The sequence below is a fragment of the Musa acuminata genome, chromosome BXJ1-9 (genome assembly GCF_036884655.1).
Source record: "Musa acuminata AAA Group cultivar baxijiao chromosome BXJ1-9, Cavendish_Baxijiao_AAA, whole genome shotgun sequence".
In the NCBI taxonomy this organism is placed as follows: Eukaryota; Viridiplantae; Streptophyta; class Magnoliopsida; order Zingiberales; family Musaceae; genus Musa; species Musa acuminata.
This window is the reverse complement of record NC_088335.1, coordinates 47,264,300-47,284,116: the sequence shown is the minus strand read 5'-3', so window position 1 is coordinate 47,284,116 and position 19,817 is coordinate 47,264,300. Positions and strand designations below refer to the sequence as shown.

At 36.4% G+C, this 19,817-nt stretch overlaps 1 protein-coding gene across 2 annotated transcripts; it reads left to right on the top strand.

Moving 5' to 3' along the window:
• The first annotated feature begins 110 nt into the window (after nt 1–110).
• LOC135593890 (guanine nucleotide-binding protein alpha-2 subunit-like) lies at nt 111–18,350 on the top strand. 2 transcript variants are annotated; one of them, XM_065084209.1, is made up of 14 exons: nt 111–253; nt 1,128–1,292; nt 1,431–1,503; nt 5,351–5,388; nt 5,466–5,555; nt 5,701–5,778; nt 6,561–6,668; nt 6,756–6,857; nt 7,663–7,718; nt 8,722–8,856; nt 11,814–11,907; nt 12,000–12,059; nt 12,135–12,214; nt 17,852–18,350. In XM_065084209.1, exons 2-14 carry the CDS (start codon nt 1,197–1,199, stop codon nt 18,027–18,029), a joined length of 1,188 nt encoding a protein of 395 aa, XP_064940281.1. In that variant the 5' UTR covers nt 111–253; nt 1,128–1,196; the 3' UTR covers nt 18,030–18,350. The 2 variants fall into 2 exon arrangements, with proteins under 2 accessions (XP_064940281.1, XP_064940280.1); XM_065084208.1 differs by having other exon boundaries at nt 113–253; nt 6,564–6,668; nt 17,852–18,169.
• Nucleotides 18,351–19,817: the final 1,467 nt, after the last annotated feature.

Here is a 19,817-nt window from a genome sequence, read left to right as displayed (position 1 = left end):
AGTCAACTGTTGTGATCAGATCGGTCAATGATTTGATCATATCATTGGTTCGAGCCACCTGATTTGATCAAATCTAATGAAAACATAACCCTTTCCACCCCCCACCCGCCGCTCGGCGCCGTCTTGGCAGGAAAACCTAATCTTCCCAGCTTTCCTCCTCCCGATCGCGTGCAAGGCGGCCGACGATCGACGACCGGCATTCGTGCGCGAGGTGGCATTCTCTCCGACGGTGCCTCCCTTCTCGCGGACGGCGGTACGTCCCTTTCTTTTGACGCCCTCGCTATCTTCCTGTCTCTCCCAACGGTTCTGCCGCCCTCTCTCTGTTCCGGCGGTGGTTCAAGGCCCCGTTCTCTCTTTCTCTCTCTCTCTGCTGGATCTTTACCTCCCGACGCCCCACCTCCTCCTCCCTTTCTCTCTCTCTCTCCTTATCGCCCTTCCGGCATTCCCCCCACTCCCCGGCGGTACTCGCTCACTCTCTCGCCGTAGCCACCTTCTCGCCCCTTCGCTCTCCCTCTTTTTCCCTCTTGTTCTCCTCCTCCTCCTGGCGATACCCGGCAACCACCTCGTCCCCCTCACCCAATTCCCCTGCTCTCAGTCCCCAACCGGTCTCCTCTGTCTCCCCCAATTCCCCTGCCTTTCCCTATTCTCAGCTGATCTCGTCCTATGCCTTCCTCTGCTTTCAGTCACCCCTCTTGTGTATTTTTTATTTTAATGATTGTATTTATCCTTAATTATATATTTTTTGTAATTTTTATATTGCCTAGTGCCTCGCTTCACTGAAGTCCGCCTAGCGCCTTGGGTGTTTGAGAACTTTGGTGCTTTTAGCTCTTATTGATTTTGACAACACTTTAACTAATGGAACTACTTGTGGACGGCAGTTTATGTTGAGCAATCTATGAATATATGACACGATTAGTTACCTCATAAACACACTATGTTCTAATAACTTGGTGCACTTTTAAAAAAGGGTATCCTATTGAACTTCCCACATCATTAATTTTCATGCTCAGATTTATAAGCAGTATATGTTCTTTAAAGTTGACCTTTTAATTAATAATTCACCACGTTACTCTTTAGCTTCGCCGTTTTTAATATGTTGGCACATTCTAACAATTGTCTATTTGCAGCTCATTTGACCTCAGAATGAGGCTATCCTTTCAAAGTTCATTCGAGAAACTTGATGTGGTGCTTATAGTATGATTTCCATGCTTTACTTTGTAGTAGAAAGCATGGGCTCATTCTGCAGTAGACAACAACCATTGAATGAGGTTGATTCTGACGAGAACAAACAAGTAATTTCCCATCTACTTCTTATATTCAAAAACTTAAGTCTGATGGAAATCTTAACCTCCAATAGCTTGCTGTAATATCAATTTATGTCATGGAGGTTATGTTCTCAATTTGTTTCTTCTCTACTTTGCTTATTTCAGGCTGCAAAAATTGATAGCCGGATTGCTGAAGAAACAAAGGCTGAACAGCATATCCATAAGCTTTTGCTTCTTGGTATGATTAAAAATATATATGAATATCTTAATACATAATATAATGCCATTAATTCCCCATTGACAATTGAACTAAGTAAATGGCAACACAAGATCTAAGTGTTGGTTGTGATCTTTTGTCTTTTCAGTTGTGGTTCATGTCCTTATTCTTATTACATGCATCAGCAATGACAAAAAAAAGAGTTCTATCAGCTGGTAGACTTTTACCGATACCAGACCTTTACTAATTGTAATTATTTCAGTTTACCTGTGACACATTGTTTGTGTACTAATATGGTCCCAGGTAATCGTTGAGAAATAAGATTTCATAATGCGGAAAAATATGATAGTCTCTAGCAAATTACCTGAAACATACTGTGTTTTTGAATAGAAAACAGAAGAAAACACCTGATTTGCATTAATCGTTTGGGCTAATCTTGACCATTTGCAACAACCATTTAGGGTCAGCTACATGAATTTTCATGTCATTGATGTTTTGCAATCTCAATGACCAAGTCTCCATCAAACCTTGATTGTCTCACATATTGGGAATTTGATTAAATATTGATTGATATATGAAAAAGATTCTAGTATAATATATAGGAAATTTGTGATTTTAGTTTTGGATTTCTCAACTTATTTATCGGGGTACTTCTTGTCATAAGAAGTAATAGATTGTAACTTGGGATCATACTTTCATATGGTGGACACTATGGCTCAGTATTAATGGTCTTGAGTTACATCTGGAGGGATGCGATTGGAACTGAACTACTTTGCAATTGTCTTCCCTATATTAATCGTCTCTTTAGTGTTAGCGTCGAAGACAAATGTGGATAGATCTATACAATTCTAGACTAGAGATCAAGTTTAAATCTGCATGGTTCTCAGTTAAATCCCGGAGGTATATTGGTTGAAACCATATGGATCTTTACTGGGTTTACGTAAATATATATCAATATGAGGATATCTAACATAGAATCAGATAAATCCATGCTAGATGCACATAGATCCGACTTCATCTTGTCAAGAAATTAGATGAGGAAAAATTTGTAAATCAACAACTAATGCTAAAAATGAAATCATGAGCTTAAGATGAAAATAATTACAAGAAGAGAGCTCCGATCAATAAAAAGGAGAAAGAAGGGAGAAGTAGGGAGGAGGAAGGAAGAAAAAGGGAGAAGGAAGAACGAATAAGGAAAAAGGAGGAAGGAGAAGGAGAAGGTGGTGGAGGAAGAGGAGTAGAAGAAGAAGAGGTGAAGAGAAATACTAGAGATGAGGTGAGCGACAATGTGGAGAGGAAGTATGCACAACGACAACCACACTATAGTGCAAAGAGGGGGCTCGTGATTCCTCACGAGCCCTAAAAGCATCCGACTTGGTTCCTTGTTAAAGAGAAAAAAATCGAGTCCTGAAGTCTGGTTTGGTTGGAGTCTTTCTAAAAGAAGAAAAAAAAGAATCCACACCTACATCTTAAGAAAAGAGAAAAATGGGATCAATCAGTTAGAAAGAGGGTAGTCTACATCTATAAATCATTACAAATGAAACCAGGCCAAATTGAATTTGTTGGCTTCCACCACCATTAATTGCTGATGGTACAGCCACTACCAGCGCCAACGCCTGATCCACGGCATTTGTACCCCTCCTTGTGGGTTGTAGCCTTGTCAATGCCTCCCTCTTATCCATTGCTTTGCACAATTTTGATTGTTCTGCTCATCAATGTAATGTGGGAATCCTTGCTTCTCCATGGCTCCCCTCCCATATAATATTGACCCCTAACATCCCAAGACATGATATGGCTCAATATTGTGACAGTTCAGTTGACAACAAACTGTGGTACCAATTATCAAATCAAAATTTTAATTCTTGTCTTGTATTATTCGATAGTACAACTTTACCTTATAATAGGATTTTAATGACTTCTTAAAATGGCCATTAAAAATACACTGAAAACTCAATTAAAATCACTAAAAGAATAGAAAAATATATCAGGCTAGGCAGCTTGTATTACCTTTCCTAATTCTCATAGGAAAGGCATAGGGATGATGGTTATGTAAGACTTTCTTTCCTAGCTGAGGAGCAGTTAGCCTAAATGTCTCTTTTACTCCTTTATTTTTCCTAGTGTTGAGATATTGACTCCCTTTTAAGGCTGGATCAGTTGAGCAGCTTTTGGTTCCTTTCTGCTAAATTGCATAGGATTACTCTTCAAGCTGGACTGCTGTTAGAATAAGACAATTGAGCTGCCACAAACTGAAATATGTTAAACTAATGTAAATTTGGAGCTATAAAATATTGCAGTAGTTTGCCATGTTTGGCAGCAGGCTGCCCCAAGTGGGTTGACCATTATTTAGACTCTTTTGATGGTTGGAAGGGCAGTTTTATGACTGATTAGGCCCTTGTTATGCCCTGGGCTGGCTTTATGAAGGTAAATTAAACTTTTGTGTATAGTCTGTTTCATTAGGGATCATAGATGTTCAGAAGATATATGTTAAGAGGATCAGGCTTCGAAAACATGTCATCCATATCCTATAAACCTAATGAGTTATCAATGTGACATTATTTTGATATGTGGTACATTGATCTATCTAGACTGTTGAGATATAAAGCTTGTCCTTCTAAGGTCAAATTTCTTTTGTGATTAAAGATCATAATTTTCTTTGAATAATTACAGTGTCAAATGAGACTGGTAGATGTAAAGTATCTAAAGATTCCCAATATGGGATCAGGTGGTATGATCCTTTAATCGGACATAAATATCAGGTTATAGATTCTTCAGCCTATTCATATTGAGAAATTTATGCTTAATACAACATGGTCATTTACAAGGTAACTGACACATTACTATGATACCTTTACCTGTTGCCTATTTGTAGAATTTCATTCTGATTAAAGTTCATCAGAGCTGATGAAAGAGTGTCCTGATGGACTGAATGTTGGAATCTCGTACTTTATGCATTCAGCTCTTGAAGCACAATTTAGACAACCTGTTATCTTCTTGTTTTATGCATTGTGCTAATAAAAATAATTGATAACCTGCGTTGGATTTGTGTTGCCAGTGATAGATACCATGTTAATCAACTATGCTGTTCAAAATTGGCACAGTTATATGGGATAATATTATATATTTCTGTCTTTTTTCAATCTTCCAATATATTAAATGCTTTGGGTTGCATCTCCTATTTGACAAATCTAAAGTCCTTTTTCTTAAGTTGAATCATCGTAATCTTCCTTCTAATCACTTCATGTAAAGCACCAGGAGACACAGCATCTTTGCCTATCCCTTCTTTGGAGATTTTCCTAGCTTGTCTTAGTTCTTAGGTTACCTTGGCACCCAGGTTTGTGAGGTTGCAGTATCTTCATGCTCTGTCATAGAATTAAGGATTGAGATCAATCCTGCTCGATCTCCTTGAATCAAAAGATCCGGATTTTTTGTCTGCCATACTGGTTGGATCAGCGAACTGAAACCAATTTCTGACTGACTCTAGCCAACCATCGGCAATCCGTTGATAAATTGGGGATCGTGAAGGTTGGTTGATTGTGCAGACTGCAGACCTTTGTGATACTTAAATTTTTACCGTGTTCTTAACTGGTTAGCTTATTCTAGCTGTTAAATTGGGATTTTTTTTTAATTCGATGACTTCAAGTTCATTTCCATTTCGTACAGCTTTTTGCCATTTGAAAGCAGCAGCTGTTGGTATATAATTGGATCAGAGAAGTTAAATGAAACCAACTTAAGTTTTATCATCTTTTATTTTTTTTCTCTGCCCAAAATAACATTTCCTTTTTTCTCTGCACATTAACTTTTACCTCTTAACATTATGTTATATTCTTTTTGTCTTGTTTTTAATTTTGTTTCTCTTTTTGAACTAAAGGTGCTGGAGAGTCAGGAAAGTCTACAATTTTTAAGCAGGTCGGATTACAAATTTCTTCTTTCTTTTCGCTGAGTTGCAGTGAGACATATGTTTCTTGGGCTTGATTGTTATACAGATAAGGCTTCTCTTCCAAACTGGGTTTGATGAGGCGGAGCTAAGAAGTTATACATCAGTTATCCATGCTAACGTGTATCAGACAATTAAAGTACGCACTACTATAAAGGGTGTGTTTGTTTTTTTCTCTTATGTGAAGAGTGAAGAGTTTGGCCTTATATAAGTTTTGGACTCAAAATTTCTGTTGCATGATTATATGTATTATTCCATGCTCTAAATTGGTTGGCTCTAAACAGATATTGTACGACGGAGCAAAAGAATTGGCAGAAAATGAGCCAAATTCTTTGAAGTATGTCGTACGCGCTGATAATAAGGTTTGCTTATGCCTTCTTTTGCTAGTGTCTTTAACATTGAATTTATAGAAATAGGAATGTATTCTGCATAATTAATTATTTCAGTTTTTGCTACTTGTGAAGCCTTGTGTAAGGAGCTTATACTTGGAAACACATTCTTATAGTTTATTTTGGATCTTTAACTTGTAATCTAACTTTACTTTTTATGATGTATAACATAGACTAAGTAGTTGTTGTTAGTCAATCAGGACATTTCATAGAAGTTTTGATTCTATATAATTTTAACAATATGCTAACTTTTCTGTGCCATGAATTCAGATTTTAAAGATTTATTGTAATAAGCTCTGAGATATCACAGACTAACTAGGCAAAAGTTTGCCCGCGAAAAATTTTCTGCTGAACTTTTTCAGTTTGAGACAAGTCCTATTTACTTTATGCAGTTGAATAAGTTTCTTATTATTCATTTTAATGGATATGCTTACTTACATGTATATCCGTTTAGTTGGGACTTGAGGCTTTATTGTTATTCGTTGTCATTTTTGTGCCTTCTTTGAGCTAATAAAATGAAAATTCTATATGAAATAGGCACATGGCCTTTACTTTGAAACTGTAAGCCTTTTTATTTTTGTGTATGTTTTGTTGATTTTCCCACAAAGATGCCAAATATAGCTTCCATAGTTATATTTTTCTCTTTGCTGTGCTCTGAACATGGACAACACATCTAGTTAATTAATTTCTTGATTATCAAGCTTATACACTGATAGTAGCATTTATATGTGATAATGTGCTCCTTTTGATGTCAGGAGATTGGTGAAAAATTGTCAGAAATTGGAAGCAGGATGGACTCTCCTTGCCTTACTAAAGAAATTGCAAAAGAGATTGTGACTTTATGGAATGACACTGCTATTCAGGTTGATATTTTTATGACTAATGAATTTCTAAGATTCTCATTTATCGTGGTCCTTTGGTGCATCTTTGATGGTTTAAATCACTTGCAGGAAACTTATTCTCATGGGAACATATTACAAGTCCCAGATTGTGCTCAGTATTTTATGGAGAATCTAGAACGATTTTCTGAAGTAAATTATATTCCAACAAAGGTAATATTTTGAACCATTTCTTTCTTTTACCCACTCCATTGTGCTTCATGGAAACGAGACTCTTTCTATGCTTCAATTAACATTGCTGAAACTGTTCAAGCATTTTTTTAAATATAAGGTCAATCTTCTAGTACAGACACATTATAACTCTAAATTGACAATATTTTATTTTTCGTTTTTTCCTTTGCCTACTATCCAATTTGACTACTGGGAGTGAGGTGAAAGCAAGTTTTGTATTTTGAAGTAATGGGTAAAGAGCAATTTAAAGTTGTTTGATTCTTTACTCTCGTAATTCAAGTTTGGTGATCTGAAGGGAATTAACCTAGAAACTAGTTTTAATTTTTTGTGATGTTCTAAGTTGTACAAAAGTTAATTCATTTCTGTATTGAACCTATGTGGCAAGTACTGGCAGAACTTCAGGATTATCAGGAACAATGGAAAAATGATGTCTATTCCACATATTGTAGTTACTTATGGGAAATTATAACATGTAGTGTTGAATAAGGACTTGGAGATGGTTGCAACTCACTTCGATTATGTTTTATGATGAGAAAATCATATTTGATGATCATCATTTTTGAGTTCATTTTTTTGGATTTCTGTTTGTTCCTTTTATTTTTTAGACCTTGTTTTAGCTTTCATCCTGGATAACCAACTAATTTTGTCTTTTCTTAGTGTTCTTGAAGAGTAAGTTTGCTTTTAGATGTATCTGTGCCACAAAAGTTTCAATGAACTTTTGAACTGTATACTCTATATTTGCCCGAACTTTTCGGTTCTCTTATGATATCAACTCTTAATACTGCAGGAAGATGTTCTTCATGCCAGAGTACGAACTACTGGTGTTGTAGAGATCCAATTCAGGTCACCTTTATCTAACTGCTTTCTTTGAGATTCATCTTTATTAGTTGATTATCTTTGTCACTCTTCTTTTAGTCTGGTCAGACTTGGTGATGTTAATGCGTGAGGAGGATATTGAACTTTACTTTGATAAATGTCTTATTCAATCTTGGTCTGGTATTTGTGCCCAAAGTGTTGCACACATTTTTCTTTCAATATCAAAAATGAAAACCCAACTTGAATCCACAATTGGTTTGCTATTTGTGTGCGCATTTGTCTATTTCCATATCTTTCTTGTATAATCTGTATTGTGAAATAAGTCAACCTTATTGTTTAAATCAACTTGTAAAACCAAGTTAAGTTGGCATTTGGATGAGTTTAGGGTGAGTCAAGTTTTGAGTCAGTTTGTGCCTTTAAATAATAGGGTCTTGTTGTTCAATCCATTGAAAAACCTTATTCTCAGATTTGGAATTGTGATTATGTAATTTAGATGGCTATGAAATGACATCTAACATGAACTCGTTATTGGAGCAATAAATTAACTTTTTATCCATTTATACCAGGCTTTTTTAATTGAAAAGTGTCCAAAGTTAAATGACAACATTTTGGCTACTGAATTGTTATTCTGTATGTCATTGTAGCACAAACTAGAAATAATATTCTTTTATAAAGTGCAGAAAATTGAACCAGTAGCATTTGCGTTTAGTTGGTTTGAGGACTGAAGTATGTTTTGTTGTTTCCAATACTAGATAGGGGAAGGATCATGGTAGGACAGTTCTATATTAAAGCATAGCACAGATAGCCACAGATCATCTTCCCTTGGTCTCTTTTACTTTTCTGACTGAAGGATTCTATTCTTCTGTCATATCAATCCAATTGCTTATTGTTGCTATGGTCATTCAAGGCAACTCGTTTTTATATGGTCAAACCTGATTAAAAGGACACACACTAGAAAAATTTTATGCTTGTTTTCTATAATGTTAAATATTGTGCAAGTGACATCTTACTCCTGTCTTTTATTCTGCAGTCCCGTAGGTGAGAGCAGAAAAAGTGGTGAAGTTTACAGGCTTTATGATGTAGGAGGCCAGAGAAATGAGAGAAGAAAATGGATCCATCTATTTGAAGGTGTCACTTCTGTGATTTTCTGTGCTGCAATTAGCGAGTAAGGTTACGATTTTCTGGTGTACTCCAAATTCTTCAAAAATGTGTTTTTTTATTTTCCTTAAAGATATATGGTTCCTGCTCACTGTAAAACCCTTTATCTTAATTGTGGGGCACCACTTTTTACTTAACATCCATGTTATCTAGGACTTATGTTGCAACACGAAATCATGTCCTCTGATATGACTTATCATAAAAGGATGTTAGATTGTGATATAGGCCAAAATACCAGACAAGAACTCTGATATGACTGATGCAGGATAGAAGGTGGGAGAAGAATTCTGTTGGAGATTAGGCTGTTGGTAATCTCATTTTGAAGTTTACAGTTCAGATCTGTATATTAGCAAATCTCAGTTGATTTAAGAAAATGTCCAAAAAACAATTGATGTGGATTTGAAAATTGATGTTATAATATTTAGCATGTGGGTAGTGCAACACATGGAAACAAGTCTAAATGGCCTGCTGGAATTTATGCAGCACATTATGTTGGTGCTTGGATAGAAGTTAAAGTTGAAACATATATAAACTAGGCAGCAGTAGGTTACTGCAATTTTCTGCTGCAAATACTGTAACAATTGAGTGAAGAAACAAGGACAACAAAGAGGAGCATGAAGCAGTTAATGAGGTTTGCATGGAAGGGATTTGCAAGAATGACAAAACTAAATGCTAAGAAGATAAATCATTAAGATAAGCATGAGGTTTGGATGGTTCTAACTTTGTTCCTAGGTATAACTCATACCGTATGAAGCTTGGACACTTAAATGCTTGCCATGTCCATATCATGTTTGTGTTGGACTTTGACACCGATGCATTCACGAATGCCAATATGATGCCTTTGTACTACTTGATCATGTCTTTTGATACCCAACTGATGCAAGTATGACTATGATACCAAATTGATGTAAGCACAACATTATAAAGAGAGAAAATACGAGGAAGGTAGAAGATCATAGTGAAGTTGGGAGTTAGAAGCTGAACAAATATCTTAAGTGGAGGATAATCATGACTATTAAATCATTAAGTGATTGAAGGGTGATATTGATAGAAGATCACGTTACGAACGATGGATGCTAGAAGCCAGATGAAATTCTTAAGCAAGGAAAAGGATAATCAACGTTCACTATATTATGATATGTTTATTAGACTCCTTTTATAGATTTTAGAGATACCTATTTACAGAAGGTATATGGTATGGAAAAATGCATAATTTCTTTTGTGATCTTAATCTGTTCCTTATTTATCTCACTGTTGAAAATTTCTTTTTCTTTTGTTATATCAAGGCTGATACAGTAGAGATCTGTACAGCAGCTGGCTATTTGTCTAGAATTTTTTCACTTTGATCTCACTTTGAATTTCTTAGCAATCTAGAGTCTGCTATCTTTTTATTTGCTGATTTTTTTCCCTGCACATCTGATTCAAATGACTGTAAATGGGCATCTGATAGCAAGACAAGATTGTCATCTGATATTTTATTTTAGAATATAATTGTTCCAAATTCTTCTTCCAAGTTCAAACTTCAGATGGTATATGGCACTCCCAATAAAAATCTTTATCAGATGAAAACTCTAGAAGGCAATACACCTACTAGAAACCTACTAGTCTTGGATACAACACAACAAGCATAATGTCTCAACTATTTGGGGTCAGCTACATGCAACTCTTCCCACCATTGAGCTTTGTTTAAGATTTCAAGTTCTGACAATTTCATATTGACTGTTAGTTGCCTAGCACAACATTTCATCTTTTTCATCCTGGCTCAGATCCAGCAGTCACTGTTACTTAAACTTCTAGTACCCAACTCAAATAAGGCATTCAAACTAATAACTAAATTTGACTCAAAGACTCAAGATAAATATACATTTAAACTCAAGACTGACTTGAAATGGCACCTGAGCTAAACAAAAGTTGACCCAAATTAAACCTAAATTTATAGAGATTTGAACCAAGTTCAACCGGTCCAATTCATGGTTTCTGGAAGCCTGACGAAAAGTAGAAAAATCACTATGAGAATAACAGAAAATAGTAAAATTAAGGCTTTTGCATGCTAATTGATCATCTTTATGATCAGTCTAGAGACTCTAGACTTAATCTCAAAATCTTTGATGAACTTCCCAACGTGTCAGGTGCTTCAGTGTATTTAGATTGCATTTATATTAATGTATGCTTGTAGGACAACTTTATCATCTTTATAATGCTTCAAGATATGTCAAAAAAGTAGCATTATGTGTGTAATTTGGACTGCTGACTTTAACATTCTGTATACAAATGTTTGCTAATTATATGGATGATTATTATCTATCTTATACATTTCATATATGATTGTTGTAGAACATCTGTTGTATAACACCCAAATCTTGATGGTCTTATATTCCCATTGTAACATCAAGCCTTTTTTTATGGAATAACATCAACAAACCAAACCTCCATGCATTCTTTCTATTACGTTAAAATATTTTTGTCTCCATGTACTTAAATGACCCATAGCAGCAGAAATTCTCAATATTAATAGAATTGGAATCCTTATTGCCACTAGCAATGGAAATGTCCACCAATGCAAGCTCAGAGCCAACCTTATCCTTCTGGTCTAGTTCAGTTGATATTTCTTGTGTTGTTATTACTTCAGCAAAAATGGCCAAAACTGCTCACATACATTCAAACTAAAAAAAGTTTTGTTATTGCATCGTGCTGTGAACTCTCATTATTTGTTTCTCCATGTTCTTTTCATGAAAATGTCTATGCTGGAATTCCTGTGCACAGTTATAATTGCCACTCTTCTGCTTTGAATAATTTACACTATGACTTGCTGCCTTTCATGAGTTTGGCATGTCATCATTGTTAGATCTTTCCATCTTGGTACTTGTTAACTTTGCACACCTTTGAGTGCTTTGGTTGTCATGCTTTTTGTTTAAATGCAGAAACGCAAACCAAGTGCATATGAAAATTAATAATCTCTTGCAGGTACGATCAAATGCTTTTTGAGGATGACACAAAAAATCGGATGATGGAGACCAAAGAACTATTTGAGTGGGTCCTAAAACAATCCTGCTTTGAGGTCTACATGAAGCTTTTTGATAATCTTGTTTTTGAATGTTGTAGAGTTGACTTGGATTGTTTTCTTTCTAAATAACTATCTACCTTGAGCAGAAGTCATCATTTATGCTGTTTCTGAATAAGTTTGATATCTTTGAAAAGAAGGTTCATAGAGTAAGAATTTCCTTCTTCTGACAGATCAATTAGGTATTGTTACTTGGTTATCTTCTGATATGCTTACTTTTGCAGGTCCCCTTGAATGTATGTGAGTGGTTTAAGGATTATCAGCCCATGGGATCTGGGAAGCAAGAGGTGGAACATGCATATGAGTAAGCGAATTCTGCCACTAGCACTGTTACTCTACTAGCTGATACCATATCAAAAGTTAAATCATGCTTGTGAGTGATTGTTTTAAACAATGTCAAGTGATGCGTTATTGCAGAATCTTTTTGATACTATTAATATATACAATTTTTAATTTGTATTTTGAGGCTTATCATTTTCAAAATTCAAACTACATATTTATTAGGAATTTATGTTGGTTCTTAACTGTGCCAAGACTCATGAGCATGGATCTTGATTGTATGGATTATAGGACTAGGTTGTCAGCTAGAAGTTATGTGATTCATAGGGTTATCATTGCTTCACAAATCTGTGTAACACTTCATCACACACCTGCACAAAAGAAGTAATCCAAATTGACTGCATACAAGGGCATGGTGCCTTGGCTATTCACACTTGCACACAAGTTGTTGGACATAGGGGAGACACAGAGATTTTGTTGTGATTAATGAAAGCAGTTTTACAAGGATCTCAATAGCAGGGAAAGGACAATTGTCTATCAAAAACTTTTCACAAGAGCAAAAATACTTGGCTTAACACTCAATTCCTACCTCCTAGTTATGATATTGGAGGGTTTCCCCCTTTTGTCACCTAGAAGTTTCACCCTTATATGGTTGACATTTTAATTCGATAATTACATTCATGTCCATGTCAGTTTTCAGTCCATGGCAAGGAAAAAAATTGCTGTCATAGCTTAATAAAACATCCTGTTGCAACACCATATAATCTAATGTCCACATGGCTTGATTCACAATGACGTTATGTGGCCTCATTTTCTATCAATTGCACGATTCATCTTCTTATAAAGCCTCCACATACATCAAACTGTTATGATCCTTCATTTACTTTTGATTCAGCCTAGACTGCAGTTTAGACTGCTCCTCTTGATCTTATAATGGTTGCAGCAGACACATTGCTTCGATGTGAGGTCTTTGCGATGACTCATCATCATTGCTTGACTCCAAGTCGTTTTCACCTTTAGTAGAGTTGGTCTTTTGAAAAAATGCCATCATAACAGTGTTTGCTTCTTAGGGCAATTCCCCTTCAACCTTCGCCAATAGGAAGTTGTCCTCGGACTTCCCTCTGAGTCCGCACAAGTGTTGATTATAGAGTGGCCATGTGGCAATGTCCTCATGCTAAATTTCCACCACAATTTGACATCTCCAAAGAGGTACATGGTTGTTGTTAACACCTTAGTCTTTGAGTTGGCTTCGTTTCTTGAAAATACAGCTCCATGCCAAACAAAAAGTTCTCTAGCTTCTTTTCATTCCAACCTCTTCATTAGCCCTATGACTCATATGCCTTGATGAGTTGAAGATGGCCATGGGTGGTGGCTTTATCGTGTGGAGCTTTCTTGTAAACAAGGACAGCCTCAGTGTCAACTTTGTTATCTACTCCTATGAAGTGCTACTTGTATCTGATGCAAAACAGGCCATTGTTCTTGAATTATTTTAAACCAATGTAGGTTTCAAGGATTTTAATTTCGAATAATACTGCCTGTACCGGGTGGTACGTATTGGTCCGCTAGCAGATTGGTACACGGACCGATCGCTACCGGGTGGTACCGTCGATTGGGACTGTTTTCGCCCCGTTACCATCCTAAATCGGGTGTCATTGCCTGCTACCGAGTGGTATTAGTCGAGAGAGAAGAAAGAAGAGGGAGAAGAAGAAAAGAACCTGGAGATCCGGTGCCGCTCTCCCTTGTCTGAGGAGATGAGGCTTCGGCATCACCTCGTTGCCCTTTTTTGTGCGGGGAGAACGAAACGGTTTTTTCTCCCCACCTCCCTACGCGGGCGGAAAAGAGGTGACGTCGCCTCGTTTTTCTGCTCGTGTGGGGAGAAGAAATCGGGGTTTCTTCTCCCCATGCACCAAAAAGGGCGACGAGGCAATCGCCCCTCTTTTTTTTTTACTCATATATATATATATATATATACAGTACCGTATTGTATCGAGGGAATCTCGAAACTTTGGTACGGGACAAAATTTCAATCCTTGATAGGTATAAAAGATAGTCTAAAACAGGATTAGGATCACAACATGGACTAGAGAAACACTTTTAAGAAATTTATTAGAAACCGTACATATGACACTTAGAAGAAAAATTAACATACAGGAGACTAAGTTGTAGGAAAGGCCTATAGAAGTTGATATTACTAGATATAAAATTTGGTATACCATGACATTTAAATATAGAAATGGTATATACATTATTGAAGATTAGAATCTCATGGGCAATGTTGTTGAGTTGAAGAAAATTAAGGGTAAAATTATAGGATTAAAAGTTTTATAAGGAGGTTTTGAATGTTATAAATGTTTATGCTTCTTAAATTGGACCAGAAAATTAAATCAAAAGAGAATTCTAAGAAAATTTAGATGAAACTATTCACCTCTTACTAAAAAAACGTACCATTGAAAGATTTGAATGGTCATTAGAGGAGTTTGCAAGGTGAACTTCAGGAGAACATAAGGGCTTGGATATGGAAGAGGAATGAGTAGGGTGATAATATTTCAGATTTTTTTATATATTATGACCAGGGTTCTCAATTTTGATGTGTACTACCCGATACGGGTGGTACATACCTGTCCGAGAGGATATTGGTATGCAAACCGCCCTCTACCGGACGGTACCAGTGTTTTGATTGGTACCAAGGCATACCAATCGATACCGAGATGTACGGATCGGTACCACCCTAGATTTTGACCGTTACTGAGGCGTATCAGTTGGTACGTCCTGGCGTGGTAGGTGGAGGTATTTTGAAGGTTTTAGGGTGTACTGTCGGTACGCCCTGGCATACTGACCATACATACTAGTACGTACCATACCGAGCAAAGCTTGGTATGCCGATACAGACCGGTATTCAGAACCCTGATTGTGACCTCATAATTATTTATATTCTTGTCAGGAAAATAGATGAGGCATTTCTAATTATGTTAGATACTATTTTCTCAATAAAAATGGTACGTAGAGACATGTGAAGGAATTTTAGAGTTGTATTTGGTGAAAGTGGAATGAATCAACAAACATTTATGGTCTTTAGGTATATCTTTAAAAGAACTAGAGTGAGAAAAAAAATAGTAGCTTTATTAGAAATAGACGGTGGAGTCACGGACAATAATGTAAAGCTTTCTGAAAATATTATGGAGAAGAATGAGTTGTGGAACTTAGAAGGGGATAACATTGGTACCATGTGGAGTTTGAGGGCTACAATGATTAGGAGTGTTGATAGAAAATGTGTATAGCTGTGATAAAAATGTTATGGTGGATGTATGGAGTTACTAAGAAAAATAGAACATGAATGTCTCTACTTGTGAACAATTAGGTACAGCCTTGATTGATATTGTCCTTAAATGAAATGAGTTGAGAGATTTTGCTTTTCACGGAACTCCATGACGGGAAAGTTTCATGTAGCTGATCCCAAAAAATTGAAACATCACGGCTTGTTGTTATTGTTGTTGTTATATGTTGGTTTTTCTCACGACTCATGAGTACTCGCCATATTTTGCACCATATACAAGAGAGAAGAAATTGTGTTACAGCCTGATGTAAAAGGTGTTTCTTAGATTCTGTTAACATTGTGTCGGTCGAGATTTGTAAAAGGATTATAAGATTCTTTTTCATTTGTTGAAAAGCTTGAAAACATGTAGGTTCTTCTCATGTGTAGTTGCAATATTTTGCATCATATAAAATTCTTATACAAGAGAGAGAAGAAACTGAGTTACAGCTAATGATGTAAAGGGTGTTTCTTAGGTGCTATTAACATTGTCTAGGTTGGGATTTGTAAATCAAAAAGGTGTGTACCAACTGAGAACTGATTAAGGATTATAATATTATTTTTTTAGAATCTAACATATTCTGGTGGTGTCAAGCCTATTCTCTTGTTTAAGATTTAGCCATAAAAGGATTCTTAGTTGTTGAGTTCAATACATTTTACCTTTAACTTCGGCTTCAAAAATGTCTTGCTTCTGTTTTACTCATTGGAACGTTGGAAACTGAGGTGATCTATTGAATTTGAGCTGACTAGTTCACTTCACAATGGTATCAGGCTGGTTATCAAGAAGCAGAATAACACGATCTGTGTTGTCTATTATTATGTTAAGGACTGTGTCATTCAAGTTTGAGTATTTGTGATGTTATATAATCCTGATCTGATTATATATCCAGATTATGAAGTCTTTTGGGTTGTTCAATTTTACTAGGATAATCATATCCAAGCCCCAAATTCCCCTGGTTGATGCATATGCCCATGTTGAAATTCATGGCAGAATGCACCTGATGGTAATTAGGTGACCATTGAACATGAAGGTTTGGGGGAAGAGGATGATAAGAGAACAGCAGAAGCCTGCTTCTGCTGCTGCTGTGGAGTCAGATACCACTTCTTCCCAACTCCATTGAGTCAACCTCTCCTAGGACAGGACTCGGGAAAGCCCGAGAGCCCCTATCTGCATTTTCTCACATGAACAGTGTTATGTGAATATCAAGATCTCTAATTTAGCAAGGAAACAAGATCAAGATATGGGGACATGTAGGAGAAGACTATCTAAAAACAAATGAAATTTACAGTACAGAATTATCAGATTGTGATTTGTTAAAGCAAAGTTTATAAGAAGCCTTAGAATAATAGAAAGATTCCTTTCTTATAATTGAACAATATGATATATATCAAACTCGTGGATGTGTCACAACGGTCTCTAGGTGTGGTTTAATACTGTCATATTAATTTGTACAGAAAAATATTATATTGCTTTTTCTATACAACGTGATAAAATAACTTTGAAATCATTGAAATTATTTTAGCTAGATATTCACAACTACAATGGAGTATTTATTAGTTGGACCAATGCTTTGTTCATAAAATTTTGCTCTGTATAATAACAATCTTGACAGTGCAAACACTTGAATGCAATGTTCATGGGCACCATAATATGATGCTGTTAAGTGTAGAGTATTCTGATGTGTCCAAGTTATCAGTCTTAATATTGCAAAAAAGGCCAATCAAAATAAAGTTCTTGGATACACAAGCTGGGCTGCTACTACTAGCTATTATTACCCATGCCACTTAATATTTAATTGGATTGGTAAGAAATATTCTCTGAATTGATAAATTTCAATAAGAACATGACAGAAGTGTATATTTACTTTTTTTTCAGATTAATAAAACTAACCCTGGAGGTCAGATATTGTCATAGAAATTAGAAAAGTCGTCATTTAAGTAACAGATTTATCCAATAATAGAATTCATGGTTAAACAAATAATTTGTTATTCGGTCAATTAATTTTGCTATGAAGTTTGGAGAAACATGCAGCTAGTAGAAACTCATGAATAATTAAAGATTTTTGAAGAGGGTATATGCTTTTACGAGGACTTGAAGTGGGGCATATGTGGAGAGTTGGATTATGAAAAGAAAGCACCAAGTATGAGAATGTGGACACAATAATCGATTAAAAAATTAAAAGAAAAAAGGAAAAATAAAAGCTTTAGAGGTGGGGCATAAATTACTTTGGCCATTGTGTAGGAAACAAAGTGCAATTAGCTTACGGCATTCATATATGCAACTTCTGTTATTATAGTTCTATTTTCTTGTTAAGCATACTAATCTTGTTTTGTATCTGTTATTATTGAAAGATTTGTGAAGAAGAAATTTGAGGAACTATACTTTCAAAACAGCAAACCAGACTGTGTTGACCGGGCCTTCAAGATTTACAGGACAACTGCCTTGGATCAGAAACTTGTAAAGAAAACTTTCAAGCTTGTTGATGAGACCTTGAGGAGGAGGAATCTCATCGAGGCTGGTTTGTTGTGAAGAGAGAATCTTTGTAGTCCCACTTGTGTTGGATCTCATCTTATATTGGATGAGCTCCAAGTAAATCTTCGAACATTTTATGATTTTTTGTAGTCCACTTTAGGTCGAAGTGGGTCAAAGAAAGAAACATTTTGTTCCCATCTGCTTGTGTTGGGTTGATGATCCTTGACAGGTTCAAGGTCTGGTAGGGCCCACAAGTTTCTTTTATCGTAGTAAAGGTCGAAGTAAATGAGGGTCGGTTGTGGATCCTTTGCTGTTGTAATCTCGCTGAATATTTTTGTATGCTTTGATGTCACCAAAAGTATGCATTTTTACGATTAATCTTTCATAAGGTTGGATAACTGAAGTGTTGATTTGCTAAGTGGATGGAAGTCCTTTAGGATCACAAAGTCCTTGGACTCGATTATTTTGCTGTAAGAAGTCTGCATGTGTATGGTACCGTTTGCATACCTATTCTACAAATTGATTGGGAAATATGCTTCCTAAGTCACATGGTGTGTAGTAGTAATTGATTAGTAATGGCAAGGCATTGCGATAACTTGGAGTAATGGCAAGGCATGGCAAGCATCCAATTGAAGACTATGAACATGAGAGGATAAGAGATGTTTTTATAGTGTTGGTCAAACTTGTGCTCAAATAGTGGTTGGAAAGCATATTTGGTGGACTAACCCCTGCCTTCAAAGTGTTTTGGTAGGGTTCTATTGCCGACATTACTTAAAGGATACAATAGAGGTTCCCTTTGAGCTTGATCGATAATGAATGGTCTTTCGCCCATTAGGGTATAAACTTCCTCAAATCCTTTTCGTTAGCTTCGGGCCAACGAAGGATTCTTATTGTGAGAGTGGATTATTTCATGAAATGGGTGGAAGCTGAGTCGTTAGTGTCAATCATCGAAAAGTAGGTTGAGGGATTTGTATGGAAGAATATCGTTACCCGCTTCGAAATGCCGAGAGCTTTCATCACTGACAACGAGATTCAATTCAACAATATGAGGTTCAAGTAGTTCCAACAATCTTATGAGATTCAACTAAGGTTCAGCTCGATGGCCCATTCTAAGGGTTAGAGAAGCGGATCGTTAGAGCAAAGGGTACTTGGGTGGACAAGCTGACAAACATCTTGTAGGCCTCCCAAACGACACCTAAGACCGGGTCGGGAGAATCGCCATTCAGCTTAGCCTTCTGCACCGAGGCTATCCTACCACCCGAGATAGTCTTCCCAACAACTCGGGTCAAGAGCTTTGATAAGGAAACCTCTGAAGGAGGACTTCGAGCCGAATTTGACATGATCAGTGAGGTCAAAGTGAAAGCACACCTAAGGGTGCTGAAATATAAAAAAACAATGGCCAAGTTATATGATCGAGGTGTTCACCCTCGGGGAGTTAAGACTAGGGGACTTGTTGCTCCGTAAAGCTAAGGTCAACGACCCCACCAGGTCTCGAGGGAATTTGACGTCGAACTGTGAAGGATTGTATCTAATCATTGAGGTTGTCTAAGACGAAACATACTATCTCGAGATAATAGAACGAGTGGTGTTGTCGAGGACGTGACACATTATAAATAAAAAGAAGTTTTACTTCTAAGACATCCCTCGGGATCAGATCAGGGAGACTATGCCCCAAGCATCAGACATTGGTCTACCATGCCCATGGCATCAGTTGTAAAGTGTATCTTTAAGATACCAGTATTACGAATTGAAAAAAAAAGACTTCATTACTTTAAAAGGAATTACATCAACTCGGTCGGACATCTACATCCAAAATGAGACCCTAAACTCTCAAAATAAAAAACT